The sequence below is a fragment of the Aquarana catesbeiana genome, linkage group LG02 (genome assembly GCF_042186555.1).
Source record: "Aquarana catesbeiana isolate 2022-GZ linkage group LG02, ASM4218655v1, whole genome shotgun sequence".
Lineage (NCBI taxonomy): Eukaryota > Metazoa > Chordata > Amphibia > Anura > Ranidae > Aquarana > Aquarana catesbeiana.
Window position 1 is genome coordinate 40,394,233 of NC_133325.1, and position 22,679 is coordinate 40,416,911.

Here is a 22,679-nt window from a genome sequence, read left to right on the forward strand (position 1 = left end):
TTGTACTCCTCCTGTGCTCCATCTGCTCATCCTCTGTTGATTGTACTCCTCCTGTGCTCCATCTGCTCATCCTCTGCTGATTGTACTCCTCCTGTGCTCCATCTGCTCATCCTCTGCTGATTGTACTCCTCCTGTGCTCTTCCCTCCTGTCCTCTGCTGATTGTGCTCCTTCCATACAACTTTTGTTGTTTGTACTCATTCCGGTATCTCCTATCCTCTAATGCTCTTCTGACCTCCTCACCCTGGAGATATGATCAAAAGTGCATTATACCCCAAATGGGCGATAGTAATATATCCTGTATACCGGCTCCCATAAGGTCTCATTCACATGGGCATATTTAAAGTGGGCCTTCCCTGAAAAGTGAAAGAAGTGCTACTTATTCAGATTCCCACTCCTCTCCCTAGCACTGACATGCACGGAGGGAGGGGGGCTGTGCTAGGGAATCTGGTCTTTTGGAGAAGTCCTATATACAAGGTCCAGATGCACATTGCAAGTGAACAAAAACATAATAATAAATTACAATACAGACAAACCCTCCTCTCTTTAACCACTTGCCCTCCAGAAAGGTTTTGCCCCCTTCATGGCCAGGCCATTTTTTGCTATTCAGCACTGCGCTACTTTAACTGACAATTGCGCGGTCATGCAACGCACGAATTCACTTTCTATTATTTTTTTCACACAAATAGAGCTTTCTTTTGGTGGTTTTGGTGGTTTTTAATCACCACTGGGTTTTTTATTTTTTTTATCCACTTCACCTCCAGGAAGATTTACCTCCCCCCTTAACCACTTCCGGACCGCGGCACGCCGATATACGTCCTAAGTTTGAAGAGGAATATCGTCAGCATTATGTCAGCAGCTAGCTGACATAACCCCAGTATCCTCTTCTTCGGCCAGCGGTCCGCACTCTGATAAGAGTGGTCTCTGTGGCGGATTCGCCGCAAGGTCACTTTCATGGGCAGCGAGAGAGGGGCCTCCCCTCCCACCATGCTCTGGTGCCCTCCGCCTACCGGAGCCGTCGGCAGCAGCGGAGGCGATCGGATCTTCACCCTTGCTGGGTATGGAGACGAGTGAGGGGAAGATGACGTCTCCATAACATATTTTTTTTTTTTTTTTTTTTTTTTATATTGCATTTTTATGTAAATATGAGATCTGAGGTCTTTTTGACCCCAGATCTCATATTTAAGAGGTCCTGTCATGCTTTTTTTCTATTACAAGGGATGTTTACATTCCTTGTAATAGGAAAAAAAGTAACACAATTTTTTTTTTTTAAACAGTATAAAAATAATAGGTAAAATAAATAAGAATTTTTTTTTTTTTTTTTAAACGATCGCGTGCAGAAGCGAACGCATACGTGAGTAGCGCCCGCATATGAAAACTGGCTTCAAACCACACATGTGAGGTATCACCGCGATCGGTAGAGTGAGAGCAATAATTCTAGCCCTAGAGCTCCTCTGTAACTCAAAACATGCAACCTGTAAAAATTTTTAAACGGCGCTTAGCAAGATTTTTAAGGGTAAATGTTTGTCGCCATTCCACGAGCGGGCGCAATTTTTAAGCGTGGCATGTTGGGTTTCAATATACTCGGCTTAAGATTATCTTTCACATTTTAAAATAATTGGGCTAACTTTACTGTTGTCTTATTTTTTAATTCAAAAAAAGTGTATTTTTTCCAAAAAAAAATGTGCTTGTAAAACCGCTGCGCAAATACGGTGTGACAGAAAGTATTGTTAGAAAAAAAAATTATAATGTTTGGGGGTTCTAAGTAATTTTCTAGCATAAAAACCTGTTTTTAAATTGTAAACAACACATTCAAAAAATAGGCTCGGTCTTTAAGTGGTTAATGACCACGCTATTTTTATTTCCGGTGCTGCGTTACTTTAACTGACGTGGGATGTTGTACCTAAATAAGACAAAAAACGACCTACACTTTTGAAAAAAAAAATAAATTATAAAAATATTAAATATTTAAATATTTTATTTATTAAAAATAAAATATTTTTTATACTTTCTGCTATAAAACACATCCAATAAAAACGTAAAAAAAATCAAATTTCTTCATCAGTTTAGGCCAATAGGTATTCTGCTACATATTTTTGGTAAAAAAAAAATCCCAATAAGCGTATATTGATTGGTTTGCGCAAAAGTTATCGCGTCTACAAACTATGGGATATTTATATGGATTATTTATTTATTTATTTATTTATTACTAGTTATGGCGGCGATCAGCGACTTATAGCGGGACTGTAATATTACAGCGGACAAATTGGACACTAATGCTGGCCATACACTATACGGAAAATTGGCCGAAATTCGGTCATTTGGCCAGTTCGTTCGTTTTTCAGGCCAGTTAATGGGGACAAAATGGGTGTTCATTGGGACGTTTTTGAGCTGAAAAAACAAGGACGTTTGGAAAGTTTCTGCTGAACGAACGATAAAATTGAAAGGTTAATGTGTTACCCATCCGAACTGTTTACTAGGGTATATGTGAAAAAAAATTGGTACGGCGGCGGGGGAAGAAGGGGGGGGGGGGCGAAGTTCCAGGAGATCATGCTGCGGCCCGTCTCCTGGAAGTGGGGAAGAGGACCTGTCAAAAACGGGTCCCCGTCCCCCCCCTCCTCCCTGAAAGGTGCCAAATGTGACACCGGAGGGGGGAACGGGGACCCATTTTTGACAGGTCCTCTTCCCCACTTCCGGGAGACGGGCCGCGGCGTAATCTCCCGGAAGTCCACCCCCCCTCCTCCTTCTCCTGCCGCCAGGCCAATTAGCGCAGCGCGTATCTTGCAGTAGGGAACCAGCAGTGAGGCCGAAAGGCAGCACCTGGGAGTCGATCCGAAGATCGGCTGGGGTGACGACATTGCGGGCTCCCTGGACAGGTAAGTGCCCTAAAGTATAAAACAGTATTTGTAGCTGCTGATTTTTATTTTTTTTTCACCCAGTCTGGACCTCCTCTTTAACATACAATGTACCACCCGAGCCTTTGGATCTTTGTTAGTGCAGGCACTATGTGCACCTAGCTTTGATAATGAGATCTGCCAGCACAGTACAGAAAGAGTTCATTATAGAGAATAGAACTTCTCAGCCCCCTTCATAGCCCCTTATTGTCTGATGGTAAAACAAATCCCAATCCCTGGATGCTGTTTTACAATTTGTTAGTAAAACTATACATATCATCGTAACTACTTAGTGTATCCAGGTAGATAATACTTTATTATTTTCAGGATAAATAGGCCTTCATTTGGTGGCAAATTTGGACATCCCCTGATATGTTCACATTATGAGGTCTACACCTGCTGTGCCCATTATGAGGGGTTCCCACCATCCCTGTGCTGAGTTCCCAGGTCTGTACACCTGCTGTGCCCATTATGAGGGGTTCTCACCATCCCTGTGCCAAGTTCCCAGGTCTGTACACCTGCTGTGCCCATTATGAGGAGTTCTCACCATCCCTGTGCCAAGTTCCTAGGTCTGTACACCTGCTGTGCCCATTATGAGGAGTTCTCACCATCCCTGTGCCAAGTTCCTAGGTCTGTACACCTGCTGTGCCCATTATGAGGGGTTCTCACCATCCCTGTGCCAAGTTCCCAGGTCTGTACACCTGCTGTGCCCATTATGAGGGGTTCTCACCATCCCTGTGCCAAGTTCCCAGGTCTGTACACCTGCTGTGCCCATTATGAGGAGTTCTCACCATCCCTGTGCCAAGTTCCTAGGTCTGTACACCTGCTGTGCCCATTATGAGGAGTTCTCACCATCCCTGTGCCAAGTTCCCAGGTCTGTACACCCGCTGTGCCCATGATGAGGGGTTCTCACCATCCCTGTGCGGAGTTCCCGGTCTGTACACCCGCTGTGCCCATTATGAGGGGTTCCCACCATCCCTGTGCCAAGTTCCCAGGTCTGTACACCTGCTGTGCCCATTATGAGGGGCTCCCACCATCCCTGCACTGAGTTCCCGGGTCTGTACACCTGCTGTGCCCATTATGAGGGGTTCTCACCATCCCTGTGCGGAGTTCCCCGTCTGTACACCCGCTGTGCCCATTATGAGGAGTTCCCACCATCCCTGTGCTGAGTTCCCAGGTCTGTACACCTGCTGTGCCCATTATGAGGGGCTCCCACCATCCCTGTGCTGAGTTCCCAGGTCTGTACACCTGTTGTGCCCATTATGAGGGGTTCCACCATCCCTGTGCTGAGGTCCTGGGTCTGTGCATCTGCTGTGCCCATTATGACGGGTTCCCACCATCACTACAGTACTTTTTGTAATTCATTTTATATTATGGAGAATGTAACAGACAGAACGGGGAAAACCCAAAAGTGGGCGGGAAGATCCAGAACTGTTCGGTGGGCCGGAGAAGAGTTCTATTGGAGTATTGAAGACACATTAGAAGTCCAGGACTGGCTCGGCCCATCTGGCCCCACCTAGAACTGTAAATCCTCACTTATGAGTGGACTGACCTTGTCAAGTGAATATTACAATAATAACTGGAAGATCTGCTCAGTGAAAATGCCGAATGGTTTCCCTTTCAGTGAACGCGGCTTTTTTTAAAAACCCAGCGTCAGACTTTCTTGGCCGAGCGGGCGGTGTTAATCCTCGCACTCAATTAGCGCGACCTATAACGAGGTGTGACTTCCCACTCTGGAGCCGGCACATCATCGCTCTTATTAGGATTTTTATTCGGCACACCCAAGCTCGATCTTCGCTCCCAGGATCCGCGGCGTCCGTTGTGTCCCCCGGGAAGGAGGGGGCCATTCAGTTGTTACCTTTTTAAAAGCTCCCTTGGCACAGAGCCTGCATGCAAATTCCTGCGAGCTGGTCACGGCCCGGTAGACATGCGTTCCCTCACAGCCGGGGAATGCCCCTGCTTCCACTCTCAGCATGAATGTACCTTTTGTCTTCCTGCTGGACGGCTCTCAACCTGGGCACATATGGCGCCCACCGGAATACCGCAGTGCTGTCCGTTCTGCCCAGAATCACGTCACAGGACTATCAGAGATAACGTTGGCCTTTTAGTAACTTTACAACAACTTATTCATTTATTACAGGTATTTAAACTATATGACCAAAAGTATTGGGACGCCTGCCTTTACACGGACATGAACTTTAATGACATCCCAGTCTTAGTCCGTAGGGTTCAATATTGAGTTGGCCCCACCCTTTGCAGCTATAACAGCTTCAACTCTTCTGGGAAGGCTGTCCACAAGGTTTAGGAGTGTGTCTATGGGAATGTTTGATCATTCTTCCAGAAAAGCATTTGTGAGGTCAGGCACTGATGTTGGATGAGAAGGCCTGGCTCACAGTCTCCGCTCTAATTCATTCCAAAGGTGTTCTATCGGGTTGAGGTCAGGACTCTGTGCAGGCCAGTGAAGTTCCTCCACCCCAAACTCCCTCTTCCATGTCTTTATGGACCTTGCTTTGAGCACTGGTCCAAATCATTTGGTGGAGGGGGGATTATGGTGTGGGGATGTTTTTCAGGGGTTGGGCTTGGCCCCTTAGTTCCAGTGAAGGGAACTCTTAAAGGGGTTGTAAAGGTAGAAGGTTTTTTTTTATCTTAATGAACTCTATCCATTAAGATAAAAAGCCTTCTGTGTGCAGCAGCCCCCCTAATACTTACCTGAGGTCCCTCTCTGTCCACGAATGTCTCAGCTGTCCAAGATTCTCCTTACCGATTGACTGAGACACAGCAGTGGCACCATTGGCTCCCGCTGCTGTCAGTGAAAGTCAGCTAGCCAATTAGGGGAAGGAGGGGGCGGGGCCGAGTCGGGGCTCCGCGCCTGAATGGATACACAGAGCTGTGACTCAGCTTGGGTGCCCCCATAGCAAGCTGCTTGCTGTGGGGGCACTGAACAGGAGGGAGGGGCCAGGAGCAGCGAAGAGGGATCCGGGAAGAGGAGGATCGGGGCTGCTCTCTGCAAATCCACTGCAACAGAGCAGGTAAGTATGACATGTTTGTTATTTTTATAGGGAAAAAAAAGAGACTTTACAATCACTTTAAGGCATCAGCAAGACATTTTGGACAATTTCATGCTTCCAACTTTGTGGGAACAGTTTGGGGATGGCCCCTTCCTGTTCCAACATGACTGTGCACCACACCAGTGCACAAAGCAAGGTCCATAAGGACATGAATGAGCGAGTTTGGGGTGGAGGAACTTGACTGGCCTGCACAGAATCCTGACCTCAACCCCGCTAATTTTGGTAATATAGTGTATATACTGCTGAGCGCTGTACACTCACATCAGTTCTGCCCCAAGGAGTTTACAATCTAAGACCCCATACAAACTATTTGATTTTCTGCAGATTTTTGTCTTCAGATTCACCAAAACCATATAATATGAGGTCAAACCTTAAGAGTTTCAATTTGTATGCAATCAGGCAGGCCCTTGCACTACAAGGTTTTGGTAAATCTGAAGACAAAAATCTGCAGAAAATCGAATAGTGTGTATGGGGGCTTTAGGATCCGATTTCACAAGGTCAGCTTTAGTTAGGTGGGTGGAGACACTCGGGTTTGCATTTGGAGGTTTTCATATTGCTGCAGAAATCTGCCTGCAAGATGGCGCACAATAAATAAATAAATAAATAAATAAATAAAAAAAGCGATCCGCACTGTGGCCTGGCTGGGTTGGGGTACTGGATTCAGTTCCTACCAACGCCACTGTCCACATGGAGTTTGTATGTACAGCCTTCCTCAGGATGAGCCAGATTTATCTAGTAACTAAAAAAAAAAAAAAATACAGCTAGTTTGATGATCAATCACGCAGAATCATCCAAAGTGTACCTGTCTGTATGTGATGAGATGCGGGGCTCTATGGACTGATATAGATGGTTGCTGTGCTCTGTATATATAAATGGAAATAACATGGAGTGTTGTCTCTCACACAGGGCATCTGGGACGGTGTACATTGCAGTTGAAGTGGCCACTGGTCAGGAGGTAAATTGTCCTGCATTGTGTGTGCTGAAAATTAAAGTATTGTCCAGCCCCCTCCCCAAAAAATGTATTATTAATATATATATCATTTTTTTTTGTTATGGATATAGTTTTTTTTTTTCTTTTGTTCTTTTTCTACTTTTTTTTTTTCCTTTGTTCTTTTTTTCTACTTTTTTTTTTTTTTTTTTTTGTTTCTGATACTTTTTTTGTGTGTTTGATTCTCCCTTCTGTGACCCCATTGGGGGAAATTAAACCTCATTTCCTCTGTGGTCACTGACAACCGGAACCTTAAAGTGGTATTAAACTCATATACAAACATTACACTCATCGGCCCCTTTATTAGGTACACCTGTTCAATTGCTCGGCAACACAGATTGCTAATCAGCCAATCGCATGGCAGCAACTCAAAGCATTTAGGCAATCTAGACGTGGTGAAGATGACTTGCTGGAGTTCAAACCGAGCATCAGAATGGGGAAGAAAGAGGATTTAAGTGACTTTGAACGTGGCATGGGTGTTGGTGACAGACGGGCTGGTCTGAGTATTCCAAAAACTGCTGATCTACTTGGATTCTCACACACAACCATCTCTCGGGTTTACAGAGAATGGTGCAAAAAGAGAAAATATGAGTGGCAGTTGTGTGGAGGAAAATGCCTTGCTGAGGTCAGAGAAGAATGGGCAGACTGGTTTGAGATAAAAGAAAGGCAACAGTAACTCAAATAACCTCTCGTTACAACCATGCAGAATACCATCTCTGAATGCACAACACATCGAACCTTGAAGCAGATGGGCTAGAGCAGCAGAAGACCACACCGGGTGCCACTCTTTTCAGCTAAGAACAGGAAACTGAGGCTACAATTCACACAGGATCACCAAAATTGGACAATAGAAGATTGGAAAAACGTTGCCTGGTCTGATGAGTCTCGATTGCAGCTGCGACATTCAGATGGTGGGATCAGAATTTGGTGTAAACAACATGAAAGCATGGATCCATCCTGCCTTGTATGAAGGATTCAGGATTCTGATGGCTCCTTCCAGCAGGATAATGGACCATGTCACAAAGCTCCAATCATCTCACCACTGGACAATGAGGTCCCTGTACTCCAATGGCCTCCACACTCACCAGATCTCATCCAATAGAGCACCTTTGGGATGTGGTGGAAGAGATTGGCATCATGGATGTGCAGCCAACAAATCTGCAGCAACTGTGTGATGCTATCATGTCGCTATGGACCAAAATCTCTGAGGAATGTTTCCAACACCTTGTTGAATCTATACCATGAAGAATGAAGGCAAAAGGGGGTCCAACCTGGTACTAGCAAGGTGTACCTACTAAAATGGCCAGTGAGTGTATATATAAAATACTAAATTCTTAGTCCATACAAAATTGCCAAAAAAATCTAAAATATGAGTGAACAAAAATAAACAATCCAGCACCCCAACAAGTGCAATTGTTGACAGTCATTGTCTTCTCCTGGTGGGGACGGCTTCCCTCACCTCCCCGCTGGGAGCAGACTATTGCTCGGTAGGAGGGATTCCCCCATCAAACACTGTCTGTGTTGATGGGGGAATCGAGCAAATGTCTTTCCTGTAACCCGTGGTTGCAGGAAAGAAATTTGCACCGTGTATGGCTGGCCTTGGGTGGTAACTCTAAGAAGACTGTTGTATCTCAAACTAATCTTGAAGCATTTCGTAGATCCTTATGTTCTCCTTGTAGGTGGCTATTAAACAGATGAATCTGCAGCAGCAGCCGAAGAAGGAGTTAATTATCAATGAGATCCTTGTGATGAGGCAAAACAAGAACCCGAACATTGTCAACTATCTGGACAGGTGAATCCGGGGGGGGGGGGGGAGAAATGCTGGAGCCCCGCACGTGAATATAAATATTTTTTATTGTGATCATAATGAAGAATATTTTATGGAATGCATGAAATGAAGTCTTTCACCTCCAACTAACATGACTAACGTGACCTTGATCGTTGCAGTTACTTGGTCGGGGACGAGTTATGGGTCGTTATGGAGTACCTGGCTGGTGGCTCACTCACCGATGTGGTGACAGAAACTCTTATGGATGAAGGACAGATTGCAGCTGTATGCAGAGAGGTAAATAGACTGTTATGGAAGGAGGACAGATAGCAGTTGGGTTCAGAGAAGTAATCAACACCATAGTTCTTCAGCAGGATGAAGGTCATAGTGGAAAAGTATTATTACTTTTTTTTTTACAGTCTAGCTCTTTTTCTTTTAGCGACCAAGCTGTTTTTTTGTTATTTGTTTTGCTGGCAGAGTCCATTTAACGTCTCAAAAATGATCTGTCCCTTGGTACATGGCTGACATGCTTCTCCTGTCTTTAGTGTCTCCAGGCCCTGGAATTCCTCCACGCCAACCAAGTCATTCATCGGGATATCAAGAGCGACAACATCCTGCTGGGCATGGATGGATCGGTCAAGCTAAGTACGTATCTTTTACAGGTTTTAGTGCACTGATCCCCCAACAAGGTGCTTGTGACCCATCTTGACCACGTGGCTGCATTTGCCATCACCCAAAGTAGGTTCTGAGGAAGTTCCTGGGAGCTGCCAGAAGCTGTACCGGTTGGACCCCCTTTTGCATTCGGGACTGCCTTCATTCTTCGTGGCAGAACTGCCTTCATTCTTCGTGGCATAGGTTCAACAAGGTGTTGGAAACATTCCTCAGAGAGTTTGGTCTATAGTTTCCAGAACTCCTACCACTTTCTACACCAGTGGGGGTCAACTTTGTTTACAGTGCCTTGAAAAAGTATTCATACCCCTTGAAATTTTCCACATTTTGTCATGTTACAACCAAAAACTTAAATGTATTTTATTGGGATTTTATGTGATAGACCAACACACAGTGGAACATAATTGTGAAGTGGAAGGAAATTGATAAATGGTTTTCAAAATTTTTTACAAATAAATATGTAAAAAGTGTGGGGTACATTTGTATTCAGCCCCCTTTACTCTGATACCCCCAACTAAAATCTAGTGGAACCAATTGCCTTCAGAAGTCACCTAATTAGTAAATAGAGTCCACCTGTGTGTTATTTAATCTCCATATAAATCCAGATGTTCTGTGAGACCCTCAGAGGTTTTCTAAAAAACCTTAGTGAACAAACAACATCATGAAGGCCAAGGAACACACCAGACAGGTCAGGGATAAAGTTGTGGAGAAGTTTAAAGCAGGGTTAGGTTATAAAAAAATATCCCAAGCTTTGAACATCTCACGGAGCTCTGTTCAATCCATCATCCGAAAATGGAAAGAGTATGGCACAACTGCAAACCTACAAAGACATGACCGTCCACCTAAACTGACCGGCCGGGCAAGGAGAGCATTCATTAGAGAAGCAGCCAAGAGGCCCATGGTGACTCTAAGGCTGGATTCACACCAGTCCGGTGCAAATTCCAGCTCCGTTTTCTCTGCGAAGAGCAAAAACAGCTGTTCATCGGTGCCTCTCCGTTCTATCTGCGGATAAGCTGAGCAGGGAGAGGGGGGAAGTGTAGTGAGGAGGGGGAGAGAATGCCTGTTCACAACGGAATGCACCTGCGAATCAGATGCGTTCCCATAGAAGAATATGTGCCTTCAATTCGCACTGCACTGCCTAGGAAACGCACACGTTTTTTGGGCAATGCAGAGTGCGACTGCAACGCACATATGTGAGCCAGATGCTTTCAAACTAATAGATTTTAAAATGTTATGCGAATTGGATGCGGTGTAAGCTGCATCCAATTCGCATAGGTGTGAACCGGGCCTAAAGGAGCTGCAGGGATCCACAGCTCGGGTGGGAGAATCTGTCCACAGGACAACTATTAGTCGTGTTCTCTACAAATCTGGCCTTTATGGAAGAGTGACAAGAAGAAAGACATTGTTGGAAGAAAGTCATAAGACGTCCTGTTTGCAGTTTGTGAGAAGCCATGTGGAGGACACAGCAAACATGTGGAAGAAGGTGCTCTGCTCAGATGAGACCAAAATTTAACTTTTTGGCCTAAAAGCAAAACGCTATGTGTGGTGGAAAACAAACACTGCACATCACCCTGAACACACCATCCCCACCGTGAAACATGGTGGTGGCAGCATCATGTTGAGGGGATGCTTTTCTTCAGCAGGTTCAGGGAAGCTGGTCAGGGTTGATGGGAAGATGAATGGAGCCAAATACAGGGCAATCTTAGAAGAAAACCTGTTAAAAGTCTGGAAAAGACTTGAGGCTGGGGGGGAGGTTCACCTTCCAGCAGGACAACGACCCGAAACATACAGCCAGAGCTACAATGGAATGGTTTACATCAAAGCATATTCATGTGTTAGAATGGCCCAGTCAAAGTCCAGACATAAATACAATTGAGAATCTGCGTCAAGACTTGAAAATTGCCATTCACAGACGTTCTCCATCCAATCTGACAGAACTTGAGATATTCTGCAAAGAAGAATGGGCAAAAACGTCCTTCTCTAGATGTGCAAAGCTGGTAGAGACATCCCCAAAAAGACTTGAAGATGTAATTGCAGAGAAAGGTGGTTCTACAAAGTATTGACTCGGGTGGGGGGGGGTGGCTGAATACAAATGTACCCCACACTTTTCACATATTTATTTGTAAAAAATTTGGAAAACCATTTATCATTTTCCTTCAACTTCACAATGATGTGCCACTTTATGTTGGTCTATCACATAAAATCCCAATAAAATACATTTACGTTTTTGGTTGTAACATGACAAAATGTTGAAAAGTTCTAGGGGTATGAATACTTTTTTAAGGCACTGTATTTAGGGGGGCCTCAGTTGTGCCCCTTGACATCACCAAAGGGACTCACACAAAAGTATTGCAAAAGAAAGGTCTCAAACAAATAGACATTTTCAGAAGACTGCAGACATACTATAGGAGATAGTCAAAGACTGCAGACACACCGTTGGAGATGGCCAAAGGCTGCAGACACATATTGGAGGTGGTCAAAGGCTGTAGACATTCTACAGGAGATGGTCAGAGGCTGAAGACACAGTATAGGGATGGCCAGAGACTTTAAACACACTATGAGAGATAGTCAAAGACTGTAGACACGCTATGGTAGATGGTCAAAGACTGTAGACACGCTGTGGAAGATGGTCAAAGACTGTAGACATGCTATGGGAGATGGCCAAAGACTGTAGACATGCAATGGTAGATGGTCAAAGACTGCAGAGACACTATGTGAGATGGTCAAAGACTGCAGAGACACTATGTGAGATGGTCAAAGACTGTAGACATGCTATGGGAGATGGTCAAAGACTATAGACACACTATGGGAGGTAATGTATCAGGTTGTCTGCAACCTAGACTCTCCTGTAGAATAATAGGAGGCTAAAGCTGGCCATGGATTCCTCCAGCCACACAAAAAAGGTTGATGGAGACACTTTTTCCCTCGCCAGGACATTGTATTCTGGCAAAGGGGCACTATCAGAATACACTAATCAGTGTCTGAAAATAATAGATTATTGAGCAAGAACGGCCTCTTACTGATCTAAATTTGTCTGATCCCTGCTGAACCGGCTGAATTGCAGTCTGTCTATGGCCAGCTTAACTGTCTCTTTACAGACTGCACAACAAGACAGTCCAAGAGCGATGCTCTAATAACCTCTTTCTGCCAACAAAATACATTTTTGCCAACGAACTTGTTATTTTATACAGATCCTAACATTAGCATATAAGTACCTAATATTGTCATTTAATTGTTAGTAAAGCGTATGCATGAACAATGATCATTGATAACCAAGATTTTGGTTTGATGTATTGAATGTTAAGTATTAAACGTGTTCATGTTTCTTTTTTCTTCTTGTTTTCAGCTGACTTTGGCTTCTGTGCCCAGATCACCAAGGAGAATAGTAAACGAAGTACAATGGTCGGCACCCCATACTGGATGGCCCCCGAAGTAGTCACTCGTAAAGCTTACGGCCCTAAAGTGGACATCTGGTCTCTGGGCATCATGGCTATAGAGATGATAGAAGGAGAGCCTCCTTATCTAAATGAGAATCCACTCCGGGTGAGTAGCCACTTCAGGCTAAATCCCAGTTTAACGTGAACCTGTGTTGGTGTTAAAATGTTAAATGAGGATTGTAAAGCAGGGAATAAGCGATGCCTGCTCATATGTTTCTAATCTTATGCATCCCATGCTTGCCTGCTTGCTCTGGAGGGCACTCGTGCATGCTTGCTCCTGAGCTACCTCCGTGTGTCTTTGAGATACAGAGAGTGCGGCTTGGCCACGCTTCCTTCCTCTTCACCAGCTGAGATTGACAGCTGTGTCTCAGCCAATGAGGAGGCAGAGACCCAGGAGAGCTTCTGCTCTCATGCACATTGCTGGGTCGAGATCAGGCCCAAGTAAGTATAGGAGGGGTGGCTGCAAAATGAAGGTCTTTTAGGTAAAAAACCTTCAGTCTTTACAACCACTTTAAGTTACCTTACAAGTCTGCATGAATAAATTCCTTATATGTCAATATTCAGAAACTGAATCGTTTAAAAAGAGCTCCAACTTTTATCATTTAAAAGTAGGGGTGTTGAAAATAATTGCAGAATCGATGCATCGCGATACAGCCTTGAACGATTCTGCATCGATGCAGAGAACAGCTGCATCGCGATTGAACAAATGATGTCATCCCGGCATGCCCTGCCTCTCCTGGGAGAGCCCTGCCAGTGTACTTTAAGTAAAAAAAAAAAAAAAAGGGCTACAGCGGGAGGGGCCGAGATCCCCTCTGACGTCAGCCGGAGAGGTCACGTGACCGGCGGCTGTGCTGTGCACTCAGCCCCTCCAGCTGTAGCGTTTAGATTGGAGGAGGAGAATGGCCGGAGGTGACGTGATCAGCCATAAAAGATCAGAGATGAGCTATTTAGAGGCATTGGTTTTTATAGTAACACACAGTGTAGTATGGACTCATAAAACAGGCTGTGAGTTTTTTTTTTTTTTTTTTTACTTTAGAGTATGCTGGCAGGGCTCTCCCTGGAGACTGGGGGATCTCCTTGGAGAGCAGGAGTGCTATGTAATGTGCACGGGGGCTGTGTAATGTGCAGGGTGGCTGTGTAATGTGCAGGGTGGCTGTGTAATGTGCAGGGGGGCTGTGTAATGTGCAGGGTGGCTGTGTAATGTGCAGGGTGGCTGTGTAATGTGCAGGGTGGCTGTGTAATGTGCAGGGTGGCTGTGTAATGTGCAGTGGGGCTGTGTAATGTGCAGTGGGGCTGTGTAATGTGCAGCGGGGCTGTGTAGTGTGCAGCGGGGCTGTGTAGGGTGCAGCGGGGCTGTGTAGTGTGCAGCGGGGCTGTGTAGTGTGCAGTGGGGCTGTGTAGTGTGCAGGGGGGCTGTGTAGTGTGCAGGGGGGCTGTGTAGTGTGCAGGGGGGCTGTGTAGTGTGCAGGGTGGCTGTGTAGTGTGCAGGGGGGCTGTGTAGTGTGCAGGGGGGCTGTGTAATGTGCAGGGGGGCTGTGTAATGTGCAGGGGGGCTGTGTAATGTGCAGGGGGGCTGTGTAATGTGCAGGGGGGCTGTGTAATGTGCAGGGCGGCTGTGTATTGTAATGACATTTAGTATTTACTGTTCTAAATAATTATTGTTGGCGCTGTCCAGCTAGGGAGAAAAGCAGATGAATGCATTGTCAGGGGGAGTACTGCAACCTAATAAAGGGTTACATGAATACATAACTATAATAAGGACAGTCTTTCAGGAGAGGGGTGGAGGTCGCTACTTTTTCTGAACTCTGGAAGAGTAAATTCAGTTTTTTCCTTTAAATAACCTCTCACTTTCCTCTAAACAGGCATTGTATCTTATTGCAACCAACGGAACCCCAGAGCTACAGAATCCAGAGAAGTTGTCAGTGACGTTCCGGGATTTCCTGAACCGCTGTCTGGAGATGGATGTGGAGAAGAGGGGCTCTGCCAAAGAACTACTTCAGGTACAGTCATCTCATCCGTAGTATGGCCGGCCCATAGCGCTAATTGTGATTAGCTATAGTGAGCGCGTGTTTTTGGTAATGTTGTGAAGTTTACCTTAACCACTTCAGTACCGGGCACTTTCACCCCCCTTCCTGCCCAGGCCAGCTTTCAGCGCTGTCACATTTTGAATGACAATTGCGCGGTCATGCTACACTGCACCCAAATTATTTTTTTTATCATTTTCTTCACACAAATAGAGCTTTCTTTTGGTGGCATTTAATCACTGCTAGGTTTTTTATTTTCTGCAAAAAAAAATTAGAGACCATAAATTTTGAAAAAAAAAATGTTTTTTCTCAGTTTCTGTCAGAAAATGTGGTAAATAAGTAATTTTTTTTCCTTCACTGATGAGGCTACACTGATGGGCACTGACATTCTGCATTGTTGGGCACTGATAGACATTGATGGGGTGGCACTGATGAGGCACGAATATGCAGCATTGATGGGCATTGATTGGTGGCATTGATGGGCAATGATAGGTGGCATTGATGGGCAGGCACTAATGGGCACTGGCTGGAGTCATTGATGGGCACTGTTGGGGCTGCATTGTAATCAGGGCACTGATGATCAGTGCCCTGATTACCTTTACATGTCTCCCATGTGAGGAGATGCTGCTGATCGTCTCTCCTCTCCTCACACTCTATCGGTGTGAGGCGAGGAGAGCTGATAAACGGCATCTTCTTGTTTACATGTGATCGGCTGTGATTGGACACAGCTGATCACATGGGTAAAGGGCCGTGGCTCTTTGCCGAGATCGGGCTCGTGGCCGTGTCCCGGCGATCGTGGCTAAACTGGGCACTGTCATATGACGTCGTCCCAGAACAAGAGCCGCCCTGCTCCGCCGTCATTTGTCTATACGACGGGCGGGAGGGAGGCCGTTAAAGAGGAACCTAACTCTGCAGTCTGTGCCCAAAAAAGTCAGGCAGTGGGGATAAGGACTAGTCACTTGTATTGCCTATGGTCTCCCTGCAGCTGATCTTTTCCCCCAGTACTGACTTACCAGGCCATGTTCTGCACTGGAGGAGCTAGCAAGCAGATGCAGGGAGATCTTTGCACTGCAGGTCCTCAGGTGCAGCTTCCTCAACAGCAAGGAGAACAGTGAGCAGCACAGTAGTGACATCACCAAATCTCACTCCAAATCTCCTGAGACTAGCAGCCAGAGGCAACAGTGCCATAGATCTCACACTGCAGCTATACAGATATGAGGCTGTAGGCATAGGAGTGCACACTCAAGTATCAGGAAGTGCACTGCTATTTTTTATGGGGGGGGGGTTGAGACACAAGGTAGATATTCAGGGTGCTTGTTAGGCACAATTAACATTTATAGAAGTTCATTATAACATGTTCCTTGAAGGTGCCGGCTTTTGTGTTTAGACAGCCGGCACCTGTGGCTGTCAGAGTAGCAAACCGGTGCCTGCTTCTGATTGGATATAGGTGTGGCTGGGCTGAGAAATTTCCACCCACCTCCTACGACAAAAGTTGAGTGCTGACAGGGCAACCCACAGAACAAATTTTGGCTAATTCAGCAGGAATCAGCCAAAATTCAATGCCCGTATGGAGAGCTTTAAGCTCACCAAATATATTACAATCTGACTATACAATTAACTTTTTTAGAGGTACCAAAATCTATGTATTATAAGGGCTAACTATCCACATTAATTTGTATTTAACCACTTAAGGACTGCACGCCCCCAATGTTCTGTGGACAGGTGGCATGTACAGACAAATCGACTTACTGGTATGTTGCTGGGTTTAGGGCACACGCATGTGCGCCTCCCCCCCTCGCCGACACCCGCTGCAATTGTATACAGCGGGAGTGTGTCAGCAGTTCCCAGTCAATGATTCATGGCCGGGACCTGCTGATCGGCGGTGTCCAATCACAGCACAGAGACCTGTGTTGTTAATCAACAGAGGGAGCAATCTCTCTGTCTCTTATCCCTGCAAATCAGGGATAAGAAACAAAGAGATCTTTAGTAAAAAAGCAGCACACATTACACATTGTTAGGCACACATTTAACCTCTTAATCACAAGTATCCAGTTAGTGTCATTACTACAGTGACAATGGGGGGTTATTTACGAAAGGCAAATCCACTTTGCACTACAAGTGCACTAAAAGTGCAGTCGCTGTAAATCTGAGGGGTAGATTTGAAATGAGGGGAAGCTCTGCTGATTTTATCATCCAATCATGTACAAGCTAAAATGCTGTTTTTTATTTTCTTTGCATGTCCCCCTTGGATCTACAGCGACCGCACTTCCAAGTGCACGTTCAGTGCAAAGTGGATTTTCCTTTCGTAAATAACCCCCAATGTGTAGTATCATCACTGATCACTGTATTAGTGTCACTGGTGATGTCAGTCAGTAGTCAGGTCCCCCCCCCCCCCAGCATCAGTTAGTGTCAGATCGCCAGCCGCAGTCCCATTGCAAGTCACTGATCACAGATTATATATATATATATATATATATATATATATATATACACACACCATATAGTTTGTAGACACTATGGGGTTGATTTACTAAAGGCAATTACACTCTGCAAGAGCAGTTCCTCCAGAGCTTAGTAAATGAGCAAATGCTCTGCTGACTTCCATCATCCAGTCATGTGCAAGCAAAAATTACGTTTTTTTATGTTCCTTGCACATGATTGGGTACTTTTTTTAAAATGAAACTTTACCTCATTTACTAATCTCTGGAGCAACTGCACATGCAGAATGCAACTGCACTTTGGAAAGTGCACAGTCTTTTTGCTTTTATTATTATTATTATTATTATTATTATTCAGGATTTATATAGCGCCAACAGTTTACGCAGCGCTTTACAATATAAAAGGGAGACAATACAGTTATAATATAATACAATACAATACAATAGGATTAAGAGGGCCCTGCTCAGAAGAGCTTACAATCTAATAGGGTGGGGCAGGTGGTACAAAAGGTTGTAACTGTGGGGAATGAGCTGGTGGAAGTGGTAGGAGATTAGTTGGAGACGTGATAGGCTTTCCTGAAGAGATGAGTTTTCAGGGATTGCCTGAAGGTAGCAAGAGTAGGGGATAGCTGGATAGATGGAGGTAGCGAGTTCCAAAGGATGGGAGAGGCTCTGGAGAAATCCTGGAGACGAGCATGGGAGGAGGAGATGAGAGAGCTTGAAAGCAGGAGGTCTTTTAGTAAATCAACCCCTATAACTTTTACGCAAACCAATCAATGTACACTTATTGGGATTTTTTTTACCAAAGACATGTAGAAGAATACATTTTGGCCAAAATTTATGAAGAAATTAGATTTTTTTTTTTTTTGTATTTTTTATTGGATATGTTTTATACCAGAAAGTGAAAACATATTGGGTTTTTTTACTTCCAAGTGCAAGTGCACTTGGAAGTGCAGTCACTGTAGATCCGAAGGGGACATGCAAGGAAAATAAAAAACAGCATTTTAGCTTGCACATAATTGGATGATAAAATCAGCAGAGCTTCCCCTCAATTCAGATCTACCCCTTAGATTTAGAGCGACTGCACTTCCAAATGCACTTTCAGTGCAAAGTGGATTTGCCTTTCGTAAATAACCCCCACTGTTTTTTTTTTTTTTTTATTTAAATCTTCAATCTTTTTTTCGTTTATATAATAACAAATAAAAAACCCAGTGGTGATCAAATACCGCCAAAAGAAAGCTCTGTTAATGTAAAAAAAAAAAATTATAAAAATTTCAATTGGGTACAGCGTTGCATGACCAAGCAATTACCAGTTAAATTAGCGCAGTGCTATTGGAATATCTGGCTAGAATCTCATAACACCAATACCACGCCATAGTGATCGGATAATGTGGAAGTACCGTATATGTCATGATCTCACAATTCATGTTTTAGTCAGTAAATCCTTTATAAAAGCTCCAAAGCTTTGGGCCTTGTGCACACATCTCCCCTGGAATCTTTCTTCCATTGATAATAATTGTTGCATGTGTAGCATTGCATTGATATATCATACCGTATGTGAGAGCGAGCAGTAAAGGTTCAAGGGTTGGTTTTGGTCTCCTAGTAGGTCTCAACCCTGCAGTTGTAGTTTATAGTATATTTTTTTGTACTGTTCGAGACGGGGAATGTCCAGAGGCTCTGTATTGTACACTACTTTTGGAAAAACAATAAAAAGAATAATAATAATAATAAAAAAAAAAAAATAGCACAGGGCTAAATAGCAAAAAATGGTCTGGTCATGAAGGGGGTAAAACCTTTCCGGAGCTGAGGTGGAATATTTAGACAGACACTTTGAACTATGTTGCTGTTGGTAGATCAAAAGGATCTACCAACAAGGACACGCAAGGAGAACTTACCGAGGTTGGGTGTGGATGGAGAATGAGCCACATCCTCTGTAGATTGTGGTGTATTCTTTCTATATCAGGAAGCTGGCTGCGTCCATGGCACTAGGCTGTGCATTCCTCTGATGTCCATACTGTATGGAGCAGGTGGCATCTCCTGCAGAACACCTTCTGTTCCCCACATGGTTGGCAGCAGACGCGGGCCGAACACCGGTTCTGAGCTCGTTCTTGCTAAATAGATTTCTTTGTATTTCATGAGAGATCTGCACTGAACCCCACAGGCCACATCGGGGCCGGAATTCCCATAATCCTCTGCTCTGAAGAACTGTGATGGGAAAGCAGCCAATATTAGACCTGGCTGTATTGTAATACTGTACAATGGCATGGGGAAGGGAGGGTGGGGGGGGGGGGTGTCATGTCAGTTGTTGGCAGTCTACAGTGATTGTTGGCCAAATGGAAAAGAGAGCATATATATATATATATATATATATATATTACACATACATACAGTGCCTTGAAAAAGTATTCATACCCCTTGACATTTTCCACATTTTGTCATGTTCCAACCAAAAACGTAAATGTATTTTATTGGGATTTTATGTGATAGACCAACACAAAGTGGCACATAATTGTGAAGTGGTAGGAAAATGATAAATGGTTTTCAACATTTTTGTACAAATAAATCTGTGAAAAGTGTGGGGTACATTTGTACCCGGAGTCAATGCTTTGTAGAACCTCCTTTCACTGCAATTACAGCTACAAGTCTTTTTGGGGATGTCTCTACCAGCTTTGCACATCTAGAGAGTGACATTTTTTGCCCATTCTTCTTCTTTGCAAAATATCTCAATCTCTGTTAGATTGGATGGGGAGCGTCTGTGAACAGCAATTTTCAAGTCTTGCCACAGATTCTCAATTGGATTTAGGTCTGGACTTGGGCCATTCTAACACATGAATATGCTTTGATCCAAACCATCCCATTGTAGCTCTGGCTGTATGTTTAGGGTCGTTGTCCTGCTGGAAGGTGAACCTCCGCCCCAGTCTCAAGTCTTTTGCAGACTCTAACAGATTTTCTTCTAACATTGCCCTGTATTTGTGTTCATCCATCTCCCCATCAACTCTGACCAGCTTCCCTGTCCCTGCTGAAGAAAAGCATCCCCACAACATGATGCTGCCACCACCATGTTTCACAGTGGGGATGGTATGTTCAGGGTGATGTACAGTGTTAGTTTTCCACCACACATAGCGTTTTTCTTTTAGGCCAAAAAGTTCAATTTTGGTCTCATCTGACCAGAGCACCTTCTTCTACATGTTTGCTGTGTCCTCCACATGGCTTCTCACAAACTGCAAATGGGAATTCTTATGGCTTTTTTTCAACAATGTCTTTCTTTTTGCCACTCTTCCATAAAGGTCAGATTTGTGGAGAACACGACTAATAGTTGTCCTGTGGACAGATTCTCCCACCTGAGCTGTCGATCTCTGAGTTACCATGGGTCTCTTGGCTGCTTCTCTGATTAATGCTCTCCTTGCAGTTTAGCTGGACGGCCATGTCTTGGTAGGTTTGCAGTTGTGCCATACTATTTCCATTTTCGGATGATGGATTGAACAGTGCTCTGTGAGATGTTCAAAGCTTTTTTTTTTTTATAACCTGACCCTGCTTTAAACTTCTCCACAACTTTATTCCTGACCTGTCTGGTGTGTTCCTTGGCCTTCATGATGCTGTTTGTTCACTAAGGTTCTATAACAAACCTCTGAGGGCTTCACAGAACTGCTGTATTTTATACTGAGATTATATTACTGGACTCTATTTGCTAATTAGGTGACTTCTGAAGGCAGTTGGTTCCACTAGATTTTAGTTAGGGGTATCACAATAAAGGGGGGGTTGAATTCAAATGCACACCACACTTTTCACATATTTTTTTGTAAAAAAAAAATTGAAAACCATTTATCATTTTCCTTCCACTTCAACAATGTGCCACTTTGTGTTGGTCATAAAATCCCAATAAAATACATTTACGTTTTTGGTTGGAACATGACAAAATGTGGAAAATTTCAAGGGGTATGGATACCTATACAAAGCACTGTGTGTGTGTATGTGTGTGTGTGTGTGTGTGTGTGTATGTATATATATATATGTATGTATATATATATATATATGTATATATATATATATATATATATATATATATATATATATATATATATATATATATATAATAGTGTGTGTATATATACCCCCCCCCCCCCCCCAATTTGATGGTGCCTGCATAGTCCTGGGGCCTGTACCACTTGGCTCAGTCAGCGGCATTACATTAATGTTCTTTTGTAGCTAACTGTAAGGGTGGCATTCCGTAGTAGACATTTTTCCCACTGACCCCCAATGAATTGGTTTTAGCAGGGGTCCCTCAAGACCGGATAATTATTTCAAGGGTTCCCTCAGGGGTAAAAAGGTTGAGAATGGCTGGTCTAAGTGGAGCCTATGAGACTGAAAACTGAATCTTCTCAATTGATGTTAATCTTTCATTTCTGCAGCACCCGTTCCTGAAGGTGGCCAAACCTCTGTCTAGCCTGACGCCTGTAATACTGGCAGCCAAGGACGCCATAAAGAACAGCCACTGAGCGATGAAGTCACTACTACTGTCATTGTTGGCCTGGATCTCTGCGATGGCACTGATGGGACTGTTTTTGGCCTCCTTTTATTGTGTCTTCAGGCCGTGGGATACCAGGCAGCCACCTCCTGGAAGCACAAAGCACGAGGCTTCTTCTCTGGACTCGCACAGGACTGTGAACTCCGTTTTATATGTGATAACATTTTGTCAGCGTCTTTAAATTTATTTTTTATGATCTGAAGCCTTGATTGCTGATCTGCGTAAATTAAACCACCTTGTTGTTCAATTCTGCAGAAGATGGATTATTTCTAGACTTGTGAGGTGGCCCTTAACCTTACTAAGGGGCCACACCTAATGTTCAGTATACAAAATTTTACAAAAGACTGTCAGAGACTGCATTGTGGGAGACAGAAACTGGGGACAGGTTGCAGGGAACAGCCGTGTGCCAGGGACAGTGTTCAGGAGATGGTCACACACAGGGGACAGGTTGTGGAAGGCAGTCACAGGCTGGGGACAGAGAGACCAGGGACTGGCTGCGTGAGGCAGAGACCGGGGACTGGGTGCTGGAGGTGGCCATGGACCTGGGACTGGTTGAGAGAGAAACAGTCGAAGCTCAACAACATGTTGTGAGCAACATTTGCAGCGCAAGGACAAGTTGTGAGCGACATTCGAAGCTCGAGGACAAATTGTGAGGGACAGTCTCAGCTCGAGGACAAGTTGTGGGGGACAGTCGCAGCTCAAGGACAAGTTGTGGGGGACAGTCGCAGCTCAAGGACAAGTTGTGGGGGACAGTCGCAGCTCGAGGACAAGTTGTGGGGGACAGTCGCAGCTTGAGGACAAGTTGTGAGGGACAGTAGCAGCTCGAGGACAAGTTTGGGGAGGTGATTGCAGGTCAGAAATGGGTTGCCA

At 44.5% G+C, this 22,679-nt stretch overlaps 1 protein-coding gene across 1 annotated transcript in view; it reads left to right on the forward strand.

Moving 5' to 3' along the window:
* PAK1 (p21 (RAC1) activated kinase 1) overlaps positions 1 to 22,056 on the forward strand; it is a 115,732-nt gene extending 93,676 nt beyond the window's left edge. Inside the window, exons 9-15 of the mRNA XM_073612815.1 lie at positions 6,867 to 6,915; positions 8,628 to 8,740; positions 8,896 to 9,013; positions 9,262 to 9,361; positions 12,732 to 12,928; positions 14,685 to 14,822; positions 21,694 to 22,056. Of these exons, the coding sequence (XP_073468916.1) occupies positions 6,867 to 6,915; positions 8,628 to 8,740; positions 8,896 to 9,013; positions 9,262 to 9,361; positions 12,732 to 12,928; positions 14,685 to 14,822; positions 21,694 to 21,780 (802 nt within the window). The 3' untranslated portion in view covers positions 21,781 to 22,056. The remainder of the gene's footprint in view (positions 1 to 6,866; positions 6,916 to 8,627; positions 8,741 to 8,895; positions 9,014 to 9,261; positions 9,362 to 12,731; positions 12,929 to 14,684; positions 14,823 to 21,693) is intronic.
* Positions 22,057 to 22,679: the final 623 nt, after the last annotated feature.